General features: G+C 37.6%; 2 protein-coding genes across 2 annotated transcripts; one reads left to right on the top strand and one right to left on the bottom strand.

Moving 5' to 3' along the window:
- Positions 1 to 3093: 3093 nt before the first annotated feature.
- On the top strand, positions 3094 to 4370 carry LOC137966610 (uncharacterized). Its single transcript, XM_068813288.1, has 2 exons — positions 3094 to 3470; positions 4038 to 4370. Exons 1-2 carry the CDS (start codon positions 3157 to 3159, stop codon positions 4093 to 4095), a joined length of 372 nt encoding a protein of 123 aa, XP_068669389.1. The 5' UTR covers positions 3094 to 3156; the 3' UTR covers positions 4096 to 4370.
- Positions 4371 to 5052: 682 nt separating this feature from the next.
- Positions 5053 to 12161, bottom strand: LOC137966147 (uncharacterized). Its single transcript, XM_068812676.1, has 6 exons — positions 11888 to 12161; positions 10565 to 11459; positions 10289 to 10473; positions 6818 to 6854; positions 5930 to 6000; positions 5053 to 5774 (listed from the first exon to the last, which is right to left on the bottom strand). The coding sequence occupies exons 1-6, from the start codon at positions 11986 to 11988 to the stop codon at positions 5297 to 5299; spliced, it is 1767 nt and encodes a 588-aa protein (XP_068668777.1). The 5' UTR covers positions 11989 to 12161; the 3' UTR covers positions 5053 to 5296.
- Positions 12162 to 15134: the final 2973 nt, after the last annotated feature.

Raw genomic sequence — 15134 nt, 5'->3', positions numbered from 1 at the left:
CACAGCAGAAAAGTCAGGCTCATCAAGAACACCTCAGCATATAGGACACTGCATTCATCACAAGGGAGATAATCGAACTAGAATCCTGAAGTTGTTTCTTCTAAACTAATGAGTGCTGACCTGAAATTCTGGAGGAACTGGAGATTTGTTTTCTCGTGGGGATTGATGGACCAGAGAATTCTGTTCTTAAAATACAGTTTCCGGGTCAAGTTCATTTCCATTTCTTTCTATATCGTTGGCCCGCCATTGAACATCAATAACATGACTTGTTTCTGTCAAATCCAGCCAGGTCATGAACAGTTCCAACACCATATTCATTTAGGCCTCTTAAACTAATGAATATCAGGAGATTTGCTCACCAAATGCTGGCAGAAGAGCAGCAGATTGGTTTAATTTTCTCTTCGCCTTCGTTCAACTAACTTACCTACTTCAAGAATCAAACGAGAGAAACAGCAAATGCTTCATGTAATGGGAAAAAAAAAATCTGAAAACCAAATCAGCGGCGTCTTCTGCGTCCTGGATGAAGACCAGAAAAAAAAAAACAGCTTTAAATGAACAATCAAACAGTAGTGGAAGCTCCAGCAGAATTAAACGGCCAAAAGGCCATCATTATAATCATTTTCTTCACAGAAATATCGTAGTTCTAAAATCATTCCAAGGAAGGAACAACAAATAGACTAGAAAGGGATTAATTGATTAGCTGCGCACTTGCAAGGGTGAACCAGTCAACTCTTGCCGTTTTCATAGTTGCAATTTTCTTATCAGAAACATGAGACGAGGAAGCATAATAGTTAGTTGACTACATCGCAACTAGAACCTCATCGGATCTTACACAATATTGATAATGGGACGATAACTCAGGAACCCCGATTGTTGTCTTATCATGAAACACATCTCAGAAAATCTTGTCTTAGAGCTTAGTATAAATTTGATGCATTGATATTATGTAGCATTAGATCTAAATTAGACTAAAGTGGGACATTAGACCGTATTCGACCGGTTTAACTTTTATTTCATTAACTTTTAACACAATCCAATAGATTGATATGTCGACGTGTTTGGTCTCTACTTTAAATCTTCCTACCAAAAAAAAAAAAAAAAATATTTCGAAGTATCTTATGTTGTTTATCGATCAAACTAGACCTGAATCAACCAGTCGGATTTATGATCGAACCAGACCAACAGGTCGAATCATCCAAATTAAAGAAAATAAATAGACCGATTTTGATAACATTAGTTTTAATTATTAGATAATGAGTGAGGTTGATGCACTAACAAAAAGGAATGGCCTCATAAAGATGTTAAACAATTATAAATTGGATACATATGAGGCCACCTAAGTTGATGGATTTCCTTGTCACATACATAAATGAGATTTCATTTTAGTTAATGCTAGGAGGCTAGTAAGCCCAATGTGGGTGGATTTCATTATCATGGAATAATTGTGATATGCACAACTCATCATATAAATGTCATGGAATCAGTCCTCCTCCATTGTTGAGTTGAATTTTCAAAGTGTGACACCTGGGAGGCTCTACTATGAAGGCAAATTTATTATGTTAGTTGGATAGATATTAGTACCCCCTCTAATCATAATTGAATACAAAATGTAATCTTTGATTAGATAAATGTATTCATATACAAAATGCATCATGTCACACATGGTCAAATACAAGACAACAATTAGACTCTATTTAATTAAAGATACGTGTCAAACACTTAGAATGTGGCTCTCTATCACCTTCTCAATGTTAAAAGTCAAGAGCCACCAGGTGCATTAGAAGCCTAATACTAGCCAAATTATGTTAATACATGAGATGGAGATGGGCATATTACCAATAATTCCACGTCCTAATAGCTAAAAAAATATGTGCCATGTTCATGCATCTTTCTCACATTTACACGTGTTTGATTACTTCCCCTCTCTCTCTCTCTTTCTTCCCTTCTTTCTTCCCTTTTATCTCTTGTCTAGTCTCTCCTCTGTCAATTTTTCTGTATGAGAGAAATAGACAGGTAGGTCTATTTTTAATATATATCAAGTATTATTTGGTATGTATTAGATTTTTTTTTTCTAAGAGATATAGATTCAATGTCAAAAGCTTATTGGTTCTTTTGGGTATTTGATTCAGGATCGTTTTTTCAGGCAAGACTCATAATGTAATTAATAAACTCAAGATCTTATTACTCATAATTTTGACATTATATTGAGATTAGATGAAATTCGATATCATTATTTTTCTCAATTTTATCGCTTATATGATAATTTTTTTTCAATATTTTGTTATTATTATCGACAAACATGATCAATGGGTTCAAGACAGGCTTGAAAAATAGGACCACTTATGAAGCATGATTGAAATTCAAAACATGCTTTCACATTAATCTCATTTTTCCTCCTTTCCTTGTGGCCCCAATTAGAATACATATTAAAATATATTTTACATAATTATTGGAAATAATAATATTTTGAAGCACTATAAAATTTATAGAAATTATGAAAAAAATATCTTAAAATAAATAGAAATTTTAAATTTTAACAATTTTAATTATTATTACATAAAATTTTAACATTTTTATGTAATTTAATTTTTATATGTGGATAGTTTTAAAGAACTTGACCCACCCTCTCTTAGTAATATTTTTTGTCCTTATACTATGCGACAAAATTGTTGAGTCACATGAAAACGAGTAATGGAAGTGAGTTGGATGTAGCCCATATTTATCATTGACTCGATCTCTAATCTTTCCAAAATTCAAATTAATTCAAATTAAACTCAACTTTAGGTTTTTATTTTTAATTAATACTAGATATATTCAGTCCACATGGCGGGGCCTCTTCTCTATTTAATTGCGGAAGAGGTGACTTGCCGGTGAAAAGAAGCAAACGTGAGGTCAATTTTCACAAATAATGTTTTTAGGGACCCTTTTTAAATTATGGGAAGATTTCTGAGATCTTTGACTCTGGTGGACCTCTCCTATGGGCCAACTTGACTGCAGAGGGCTAAGTGTCACAAAAAGACAATACGGCAACTTGGATCGTTGCTACGAGGGGGCTCGGTTCTTATAAAATGGCGTCCTCAGTCGTCTAAATGCCTCCCACACGTTTCGCCGACTGTGGCGAAGGGGACGAAAGAGCAGGAGGAGGAGGAGGAGGAGATGAAGATGATGAAGTTTTCCGAACTGGTGCACTGCTGGGGCCAGCCGGAGCCTCTGCAGCGCTCGGAAGAGGCGTCGGTGGGGATGGAGTTGGCGAGTAGTGCGAAGAAGCGAGCGGAGAGCTCCGGCAGGGGGTCGAGGAATTCGGTGGTCTGGCGGCCGTCTCTGGGAGCGATTTCTGAAGATAAGGCGGCGACGGCGGTGGGGTCTGGGAGGAGCGAACGGACGGAAAAGTCGAGGAAGGAGGTGGCGGTAAAGAGTCGGCCTCAGAAGGCCTCGAAGTTTCGCGCTCGTGACGATAGAGATCGATACGGGTAAGGATCTTTGTCGCGCTCCCTCCTTTATCACTTTCGCAGCGGCTTTTATAAAGACGAAGAAGAGATTTTGATTAGTTGGGCCGCTTTATGCTAGCAGGATCAACGGAAGAGGTTCTTTTTCTCTTTCCGGGTCAAAATCTTATTGACTTGATTCAGCTTGTTTCTCGTATGGTGACGGATCGTCTACCTGGGTCTGAATGATCCACCACTGGGATCGGGGGAAAATAAAAGACCAGAAAGAGATCTGGGTAGAAAAACTAATGTGAAAATATATAATTCTGGACTCTGTTCGTTCGTTCTTTAGTGTTCTTTTGGACTATCGTCTCTGCTGGACCTTTTAACCAGAGCAGTCCACCTACTTCCACGTCATGATCCATTTCTGAAATCGCCCTCTTATTAAAACGCGCAGCAGAAACTGTTGTTTAAACCCAAATGGAGTTCTTCTTCTGATACGATTTCGTTTCTTTAATGAAGCAAACAGCTAATCCAGTCGCTTCAGTTGAGTTTTATTAGGTTGGAGTGACAGGTGACTGATGCTGGGGAAATGTCTCTGTGTTTTTGCAGGCAAATCGTCGAATCTTCTGTAATTCCGGCATTCGCTCCAACAGCCTTCTTGTTTTGAATCTGTCCATTACTGTTTGCTGTCTTTCCCCTGTTCTTGTATATTTTGAAGAAAAAAAAAGAAAAAGAAGAAGAAGAAGAATGTGTTACTAGTTGTAAAACCTATCAATTGGATGGATGATGGTTAGCCTATTGAAAAGAAAAGAGTTCTCTTGATCACCTGTAATCATCGATTGGACGGACCTCTTGTTCAGTTACAGTGGAAGATGAAGACCATTTAGAAACTGCAAACCAGTGTAATAATCTACACCATAATCGAAAACGCTCTCTCTCTCTCTCTCTCTCTCTCTCTCTCTCTCTCTCTCTTCTCTCTCCGTGAGATTACTGGAATTAAGAATGATACGCCGGAATCGTTTTCATTTTCTCTACTTCTTTTTCTTCACTCTTGCTTCACAGTAATCTTCTTACATGGTTTTTACAATTCCCACCGGAACGTGATTATGGGTGAAGAAATTCAGTTATCGCGGTTTTCTCCGTGAAACCTCTGTATTTTAACGTGAAAGAGATCCGGCAACTTCACTTTTCCTCATCTCTTATAGAGTCTGCGTTTGGTTTCTTATACAAATCGAGGGAAAACAAAAAGAAAGAAAAAAAGTTGTTTCACTTCTGTTCTCTGGATCCATACGAAATATGAGAGAGATACGACTCTCTTGTTTGCATGCATACGGAAAATGGCAAAGAAAATGAAATTTTTACTAATATTTTTTCATTTTCTCTAGTTCTTTTTCTTCACTCTTGCTTCACAGTAACCTTCTTACATGGTTTTTGCAAATCCCACTGGAACGTGATTATTGGTGAAGAAATTCAGTTATCGCGGTTTTCTCCGTGAAACCTCTGTATTTTAACGTAAAAGAGATCTTCTTACATGCATTATGTCAGATGAATATGCCTTACTCCAGAAGGGAGCACGGATTTGTTTGTCAATGAGGGTGACGAGTGTGAAGGGAGAGAATAAAGAAGAAAAGCAAAAGGAGATCATGCTTATGGCATTGAGTGGCTTCTCTTCCTCAGAAGAAGTTAGCGAGTATGAGAATAACTCCACATATAGAGAGAGATCCACTGCTGTGAATCGCACCATAGACCCGTAAAACTTCTCAGTTTGCAGAAATACAAAAATGGAAGATATGAGGTAGATGTCGATTAAGGTAATCGCAATGGATTTCTTTGCATTTTGGTAATCCATTTCATCAATGTCGAACTCCCTAGTACCCATTGATGTGTCTTGGGGTTGGACCTGTATAAAACTCCCGGGTATCAGTCAGCCGGGAAAATGGCACCTGCTTCCTCTGACTCATCAACCGCTCATTTGCACTCGCATCTGGTGCCGACACTGGCCTTGAGAATGCTTCGGCAAGCTCCAAGGCAGATGCTGCTCTACCATAGCGAGTCCCAGGGGTTTCAGATGGAACTGGCGTTGGGGGCTCAACGGGCTTCCGCCAGCTCTCGGCCTCTGGCCTCCGTTGCTCGTGCGGCTTCTCAGTTTCCCTTCCATTGCGCTTCTCATTTCTCCATGAGGTCCTCCGAATATCTGCTTTCTCTGGCTCCAGACGCTGATCTCTCCTCTCAAAATCTCTTGCATTCCTCTGATCATGTGAAAAATGCTCAGGCTTCTCCCCATGACGAGCTGCTAGGACATTGGTGTCGCCCTTTATTTCAGTCTTTGAAACTTCGGATTTTCCCCTTCGAAAAATAACAAGTGATGGGGGTTCAGTCAACACAGACAATATTTGGTTTAAAATGACACACAACATGTTCCACCAAGAACGATTATATCTAATAGATTACTTCAGCAGAATAAGGCATGCCAAGTTTGAGGATCATATAAATTTCTGTACCTGTTGACTGGCGGCTGACTCACTTCGTGATTGTTGACAACAACATCATCAACTCCGCGCTCTTTCAGGACCTGTAAATAGAATCTGATTTATCAGCTGAAGTGATAACAAATGTGCAAAAACCAGAAAAGCAAAGTGTCTGCAGATTTTCTATTGGTGGAAGGAACACCACACATCAAAGAGCCCACTGAGGATGGATGGTGAGAACTTAGTTAAAACCAGCACAAAAGAAAACACAGAAAAAGAATTCAGTTACACAGCAAGGGAGTAGACAATACTGCACAACGGGCTGATACAAGACAAATAAACAGAAATACAAAAAGAAAAATCATGAATCTAATACAAAAATGTGCCTTATAAGGACACTCTAGATTCACCAATGCGGAATTTCGGTCGGCCAAAAGATGACCCTGAAATTTGCTCCTGAGGACAACCCAAATTTTTTTTTTCTTTCTATTATTTCTTTTGAATAGTAGGCAACAGAAGCATTGTCCTATAACATGGAATTTTCAATCTTCTCTTTTTTACTTTAATGCATAGAATTTTATTTTTAATATATCGAATTTAAAATTTAAAACTGTTCCCTGTCTGATCACAGGTCTTTCTCTTTATCAAAATGAAATACAGAAAGATCCCCCTCTGAATAAATTTCTCCTGCAGTTCAAAAAATAAAAAATGAAATACTGAAAGATATGTAAAAACCAGGACAGTCACCACCAAATCAATTCTTTAGTTTACGGCAGAAGGGAAATCAAGTATATTTTTAAGTCTCCAGTTCATTTAATGCCACTGAGGAGGAAATAGAAGGGACATGATCGAAGAAGTTGTGAAAAGTGATGATATGCAACAAATCAGCCTCTGCAACCTTGATAGGATGGTAGGACTTACCAGTTCTCGTGGCCGAGCCCCCCCAAATAATGTGTTCCTACACCAATAAAGCAAGTAGAAACCATGTCAAATCATGATAAAATATTAAAAGGACTTCCTAATCACCAAAACAGATTCAGGGGTTGGAACGTTTCCAGGTTTACTTGAAAAACCTTGAAAAATGGAAAAAACTTATTTTTTCCACTTGAAAATCACTCATATTTGAGCTAAATAAACTGGATAGTTGTAAAATAAAAAAATATTATTTTCATCAACGCATAAACAGTCATAACCTTTGTTGATAGCTCTTTGCATTGTATGTTATTAAAAAGTAAATACCTCATTCATCTTAGGAGCTAAGATCAGAAGGTAAATCATATCCTGATTCCAATATTCTTCTAGGCAAAGTAGTCAAACCTTAAAACGCCTCAAAACAACATCACGAAAGATATGAAACCAAATCGATTATTTTTTAAAGACAAACAAATCGATATTTAGAATTTTAATGAACTATAACAAAGATATGCTAAATCCCATTACAGAATGCACTATCATAGCTCAAATTATCTGAAGAGAGGATATTATTCTAAGGAAAGGACTATTTAAAGAGTCTTCTTTTTTCCTAGTTATCTATAACAATGGCCAGGACTCGCACTTGATTTATCTTCATTATCATTCCCAATACAGTAATTATAATCGTAAAAAAACTGAGTCAACTACTTTATGGTCAGCACATGCATTCTCCTCCATGCAGATGTCTTCGTAGTATTGCCAGACTTCCTTTTCCACCAATTCCATCTATGTCATCTTTGCCCCTCCAAGTTCTTGCTAGCTCTCATATAACATCATCAAGACCCTCAAGACCAATGATTGTGCAATTAATAAATAACTCCAGTTTCTTTTTCTTTTCTTTTTTTCTTTTTCCTTGAGCTATAGCTCTATCACATTCTTATAAAAGATTTAATGATGGTCACAGTTGCCTAGCTAGAAGAACAAAAACAAGCAACCAAAGCATGCTAAACACTCAACACGGAAGCTTAACATGAGGATTTTCCATTAGTCTTAAAAGACCTCATACCAGATTTATTGCTACACAAACAACATTTAGGTATACTCACCTGGTCTGCACCACAGAACCACATGGTGGTCCTTAAATGTAAAACAGTAAACTCATACTTGGCAAGGCACAGCCATTGTCGGGAAGTTGCGCAAGTACAACAGCAATATTAACAACACGCCATCAACAAATCACAAAAATATTTTCTTTCTTCTCATTGTCTTTTAGAAAAGCTTTCTTCTTTATCCAATGACTGCAACTGCTACAATATTATAACAATCTAAACTCCCAGTGAAGCATTTTTGAAGTCAGCCTGCTGATCACTAGTATATATATAAGCATCAGACTCTACATCCAAGAAGTCTGTCTCCATTCCCTCCCCATGTCAACCCACAACTTTCCCGAACCCTAATAAGCTCCATTCCCACCCCAGATCAACCCGCAACTCTCCTGAACCCTAATAAGAATGTTCTACTTACTAGTAACCTTCTGATTCCTAAATAACCCAGTAAAGCACATCTTTCAACAAATTTCACAAAAATTGCTTGTTTTCATTATCCTCAAAAAAATGCTTATTGGATCACTTTTTTTGTGCAAGGGCTCAGTTAAAAGTTGGGTCCTGAGTAAAACTACAATGCAGCCCATTTTTTTTTTAAAATAAAAACTATTATGCAGTCCTTGCTTCAATGTTTTCCAACAACAAAAGAAATAGGACCATTTCTGGATAATAGGAAGAAAGTTGAAGCTTGCAAACACTGTTAGGACTAATCTCTATCCACTAAACATCAATTGCAAGACAGAAAACATTAGAGGTTTGGTATTCCAAGATAAGTGGCCAGTAGAAAACCTACAGTGAGTAAAATTTGAAAGAAAGTGATTGTTGTAAGTATAAGATAGCAACTATAAAGAGGGAAATTGTCTCAAAGAAAGGGGTCCTTTACCATTCATAATGAAAAAGTGGAAACAATGCATCATTCACCTAAAACGGCTTCCAAATTTAACTACAGACTTTATCAAATGATCTTTAACCCTTGTAAAATCCAGTTATTTCAATGTCAAAGCACTTGATAGCCACAACAGATAAAACTATAGGAATAGATTAGTCCATTATTCTAACTTAATATACTAACTAAAATTACAAACAAAATATTGATAATTTAAATAATAAACAACATGTTATCCAAAGATGGAGGCTTCCCAGCAGGCCCTTGCTGTCAGAAACTCCACCCATTTTTATCTTTTTAGTCCTGCATCCAAATTCCCCATCTATCTATATGTATCATGTAATCCATAGCTTGTGTTGAGTTTTCTAATAAAATATCTACACCGTATTCAAAAAATAATAATAATAAACAAAATTAAGTATAAGTTCACATTATACTTACGCTTATAAAAACATTGGAATTAAAACTTTCCATGGACATAGGCAAAAATGAGTCCATGATTGTATCAGAACCAGTACTACCAATAAAAAATCATGAGATTATCACCATTCTGACTCTCATCACCTCAAATAGTGAACTGATTCCACAAGCAATGAAGTATAAGAAATAGAGCATCGCAAATGCCTTTAATAAATTATGCATAAAAACATAAAGTTTATATGCATCAGTTTGAAAGATAAGCTCAGGAGGGAGCAGCCAACTCCCTGAATTAAAGGACAAGAAGAAAACAGTGGGAATATAAATAGCCAAACTGAAGCTGGGCCACAAGATTTGCATTGCATGGCTGGATTTCTGAGCTTTCTCAGCAATGAAATTAAAACATAACATAAAAACATGGAATCTTCATATCTAACAATTAAGATAAGAAAAAAATTATATTTCGAAAAAAAGATAAGAAAACAATTTAAACTATAAGTTCACCAACCCCAATCCATGCACGGACACACTAGCAAGTCTCAAATGTCTCTCTAAACATAAATAAACAAATCTACTAATAAAACTAAAGAGATACCAAAGTAAGCTAAAAAAAAAAAAAAACTCAAGAAAAATAACCTGAACAAACACCTGCCCATCTGGTCAAGACCATTAACAAAGCTAATAAATCATAACAATTTTAGTTTTACTGACAAGCCACCATTAAAAAACTTGCAAATCTACAAGCAGCTATTACCACATTTATACTTTCAAAATTAAACTAAAGAGTATACTTAACAAAGAGAAGTGCGAAGTGCAGATGAAAATATAAGAAATGGCCGAGCACACGCACAATGACCTATATGAGCATATTGGCGACCATGACTAACTGAAGGCGACCATTCAGAAAGATTGCCAATGTGCGCAAACATAACTCCAAAAGGGCCCAGAAAATGATAGTCAAGCCCTTATGGCACTAAATAGGAGGTTGTTATGGTACAAAAAAGGAGGTCAACTAGTCTTTGAAAGATTTCGTCATATTTCATGAAATTTCAACCAAAACACTCAAGTACCCACCTTCCCCTTTCAATGTTCTTGATTGATTGATCTAGAGGCTGTGATCTGGGCTTCAAATTCAATTTTGGACGCTCAAAAGCATGACCCCCTTCTGTGACATTAGATCCTGTCTTTGGAGGATTTGAATTTCCATGCATTTCAGTGATAACTTGCATGTCACCTGAATCAGCTGTTGGTTGATATCCCTAAAACCATCCAAAGCAACTAATTTATCATTTCAAAGACAACAATAAATGCAACAAAATCCAGGAAACAATCATGAGGAAGACATGTTACCTGCTTCACGACAGGCACTTGTGATTCAGAACTTTCCAAGGTCTTTGCCCTTGGAAACAGCTTTACTTTTGGTCTATCAGACACTTCTACCACAGCTTGCAACTGTGACTGTGAGTGGTACCCACCACCTAGTTTACCTTCTGTAGATGCTGGTCGGACTTGATCTGGATTATACATCAAAGGTCGAGCCCATTCATGGTTCATAAGTTCCTTACCACCACCATATCTTCCTCTTGCATCGCTCATCTGATCCACACCATTATAGCTGTATGTACCATGGTGAGCATCGTTATTATCCTTACTACCAATGTCACTGTCTGGTTCGGAGTGCCTTATCACTTCAACATCAAGCTGATTATAAAGTGAAGGTTTGGATTGCCATCGACCAGATTGAATATTTTCAAGTGCACTTGCTTGAGCAAACTTGGAAACAGCTGCAGGCCCTGACCAGGTAAGAGGAGGTGCCGGTTCAGGGACAGAAGTCACTTCCTTCCTAGCAGCCCATGCATTTGGCATGTGACTTACAGCACTATTTGGCACACTGTTCACCACCGATGCGGTCATGCTGGAAAGCTTAACAGGGGCCTGAACTGGGGTTGAAGGTTGCCATGATGAAAGTTTTCCGCCATCAGGTTTTGGTTCAGGACGGGTAGTTGGCGCCCAGATGTTGGTGGAGCTGGTGTCATCACTCACGGTGCGACGCGGGGCAGAGATACCATCCAGAGGTTTGCGTTCATCTTCATCAAAGTTGCGACCGATAGGCTGAGGATGAGAGAAAAAGGATGCTTTCTCTTCGAATGTATGAGATGCGCCTGAAGATCCAGGACGGGTTCGGTGATCAGATCGGCCATTGGGGTTTCCCCACGAGGTTGGGCGATCGGAATGCCTCACCATCCTGAATTTTTGTACGAAAAAAAAAACGCAAAGAAGATAAAAAAAAAAATCAATGAACTTATAAAAAATCTAGACAATGATATAAAATACAGATAATTAAATAAAACTACTTTTTTGATAGAAGCAAGGCAGTTTAACTATGACCTAGCATTTAACAGATCTTATGCTTTTAAATTTCTATCCGTTTTCTTGAAGGGCAAAGGCGAGGACTGAATTGATTCCAAGCCCATATTAGAGAGTAAAACACAAATAAAGTAAATTACTCGAACGTTATTAAAAGGAGGAAAGTTTTCCAATACACACATTTTTTATTTTTTTTGAAAAAGATGTATTACACACATGTTGCAGACAAAATGATAAAGCATACAACAAATAGCAGATAAATTTTTAGGAAAAAAAAAAAAAAAAAACGAAAGAGGTACATCTTACACGCCAGGAGCTGAAGGTAACTTTAGATCGGAAGGGATGGAACCACCATGGAAATCTTTCAGCGTCATCGTGGAGCCGCTGAAAGATTTCTTCTTCGACATATTTCTTCAAACTTTGCGCCTTATCTTCCTCTATCAATTCAATATCGATTTGGTCTTTTACTCTCTGTCTTCTGAGGTTGCTTCTCTTATCCTTCTGTTCTGGCGACGCAAGCGAGAGGGGGCAAGCTGCCGACTGAGAAACCAGGGGAGGGAGGTCAAGCCGAGATGCGCGAGAAAGTGGATCCCCTGACATTTAACAGTTTAAGTTTGAGACGGTCGAGTTTCGTGAATGTGCGTTCACAATCTTCGTCAAAAACCCATTCTTCAACCGTTAATTACGGAACCACCCTCAGCAAAATCTCGTAAAAAATTAAGGAAATGGGCCTTGGGCCGGACAACGGACTGGCTGGGTCAATGTTCTAGAAATTTTTCTAATAATTTTTTTTTATAATTGGGTCCCATATATTTTTTAACTTCATTCCATGAATATCACTCGAATTTATAAATTTGTAAATCATTTTACAGACTTAAAAAGAATGTGAATTATTTGTAAAAAGAATGCCAAAAATCCTTGTTGATAGTGCTCCCACTCATGATACAAGAGATTGAAATTATATCTAATTGAACACTCAAGTATAATTAAACGAAAGCCATAGTTATATCCAAGGCTGTAATTGTTGCATCAATGGCTCAATATTACCCACATGATGCACTTAATCCTCATAATTCAAACCAATCTTAAGTCAATCTCTATCAATCAATAGTTCTGTATCAAAGATCATGAATCTTTTTCATGCAAGCTGAAGTCATAAACTTCAGTTTGAAAGGGAGTGTTAAAGAACAAGTATAGTGTCTTACATGATTTTCTCAATATATTCTACCTCCAACTAGTTATGTGCATCATGGACTTAACCTGTTATCTTCTACATTCACCTGAATCTTCACATCATGGTAACAATTAGCTTCTGCAAGCAAAATTTGATCTGCAGTTTCAACTATTACAAAACCTTTTAAAATGATACTTCACCAAGCAGGTTTAAGAAGCAACCCCTGCAAAGTTGACTCCTACATAAACAAAAACCAGAAGTCTCCCACTGCTCCCCGCTCGTCAGTAAACCGCAGCAGTAACTATGCACAGAAAAACCCTTGCAAATACAAATCCAATCATCAGACGCAACTCTATCTGTCTGAGTTAGTGCTACTTATTCTGCTGCTCGAAAGCTGTTACACCACATAAAACCTCAATCAAAAAGTTACGTTTCAGGCCAGTTTCTTTCACTTATTTGCTTATTATGTTTTCCGTCGTATGTTATGTTCAGAAGATGAGGTGGGATGAAACGTGGCCTTTTGCTTGAGGATTTATCTGGTGAAGCAGCTATGACCAGAGAATATCAGGGTACAAATGCACAAACTGGGACAGAGAATTGGGGTCTAATGAATGGGCTTGTATTAGCAAGGATTTTTCATTTCTTCAGAACTGACTTCAAGTCTCTTGCAAGTGCTGGAAACAGAGCAATCAAATTCAGGAAGGAAAGTAGAAGGAAGTGTTGGAGAATGTCGTGTGAGAGGAGCAGCTCTTGTTGAGGGTCAGGGCTCGAATCTTCATCTCTTCATCAATTCACTACAGCACAATCACAATAAATAATCGAAATAAGCATCAGCCAAGAGATTCGAATAAATACCCACAAATAGCAACTAATCCACGCATGTGTTTAAACGAATGTTAATGTCGTTATTTCTAACAAATAATCTCAACTGGAGAGCCAAAGCGTATCAAGACTGAAAGCTGTCTTCAGAATCACTGGTCTTAGTAGATACATTTTATTACATGTGACCAGATTCACCAGATAAAGAAACAAAATTCAGATCTACATTTAGTTAATTCAGAGCATTGGGTAATAGAAACTCAATTGATGCTGCTTGTGACCACAGTCCTGTTTCCTCAGATAGGACAGGCTTTTCTGTGGATAACAACAGAAAGGCTTCATTCAATTTACGAACAAAGTCCTAACAACAGAGCGATAATCAGAAAAACAAGCATGTTCTAAAACGAGGCTGCAAATGAGCTCTGCTCAATGCTAACCGAAACTTATATTTTTTGTTGTAATCTTCTCGTTGGTGAGAATTTTCTTGACACAGAAAATATTTTTCTTCCCGATTTCTCCTACAAATTAAAAGCAATCTTTCTCTCACATAACAGAATCATAAAGGAAATGCTCAAAATGAAATTCAAGAAGATTGAGCTACAAAGATTGCCTTGGCAAGAATCTAAGACCTTCTTTCTCATCAATGGCCTCAGATATGTGGTTCCAAGTTTAAAGACAGGCCATAAATTTTCTTCAAAGGAAACCAAGAACTAGAACATAAACTTTATGAACAAGCATATCTGCATATAATCCTCAAAAACCAGGAAATAAATAGCGATCCAATCACATAACCATGTTAAATTACAAAGAATTAAGAAAATAACGTGGAAAAAAAAACAATAAAGCCTCTGTGTAAATATATTGAAAAGGAAACTACTCCGTGTCAACCACAAAAAGGAAATAACTGCCCATAATCCAGAAAAAAGGAATGGTGGACAAACTATAAAGAACAGAATGCAATACATGCACGTTGCAGACGAAGATGAAGCCCTTAAAATCCTATGATTTGAAGAGGTCAACAAACCAAATAACAACTATCAAGGAAATATAGAAGAAACTAACGCAGACACAACAAAGAATCGAGTCCATAAAACCAGAATGATAACAACAAGTTTCGAAGGAATTCCAGACCAACCCAATAAGCCACAAGAAATGTATGCTAACGACGAAAAGAGAACAAACAGTAGAAGGAATAATAAAATAACGAATCCTTCACATACACCGTACTGCAAATAACTCCGAAGGGACTGAGAAAATTTATACTAAGAATCAAGACATTGTGAAGGTCTAACACGTTTCTTACCGGTTCTCCTGCCAGAATTAGTCCCCAGGCACTTCTTTGGCTTCTGTACAGAATTCATTGCAGCCTTTCCAGCGTTCCACGACGAGGGCCTTTTCACGGGAGAAGAATAAGAAGAAGAAGAAAAAGAAAAGGACGCACGACGGGTCTGACTCGCCATTTCTTTCAAAAAGAACTTATAACCTTCCTATCAAGAAGAACTTCAACCTAAATCAACGGTTCGCTATGCTCGACCTCCCCTGACCAAAAGATCGAGCAAA

This window comes from Aristolochia californica, unplaced genomic scaffold (genome assembly GCF_029961685.1).
Source record: "Aristolochia californica isolate CCGP_79_NKW_82.1479 unplaced genomic scaffold, dmAriCali1.0.hap1 SCAF_5, whole genome shotgun sequence".
NCBI classification, from domain to species: domain Eukaryota; kingdom Viridiplantae; phylum Streptophyta; class Magnoliopsida; order Piperales; family Aristolochiaceae; genus Aristolochia; species Aristolochia californica.
Note: the sequence above shows the minus strand (reverse complement) of the source record. Positions and strands in the feature narration are given on the sequence as shown.

Coding starts and splice junctions, on each gene's coding strand:
- LOC137966610 (XM_068813288.1), top strand. CDS start 3,157: ATGAAGATGATGAAGTTTTCCGAACTGGTGCACTGCTGGGGCCAGCCG. Junction 3,471..4,037: donor GACGATAGAGATCGATACGG/GTAAGGATCTTT, acceptor GTGTTTTTGCAG/GCAAATCGTCGAATCTTCTG.
- LOC137966147 (XM_068812676.1), bottom strand. CDS start 11,988: ATGTCGAAGAAGAAATCTTTCAGCGGCTCCACGATGACGCTGAAAGAT. Junction 6,855..10,288: donor AAGAACATTGAAAGGGGAAG/GTGGGTACTTGA, acceptor TTATTGGTGTAG/GAACACATTATTTGGGGGGG. Junction 5,775..5,929: donor AGTCAGCCGCCAGTCAACAG/GTACAGAAATTT, acceptor TATTTTTCGAAG/GGGAAAATCCGAAGTTTCAA.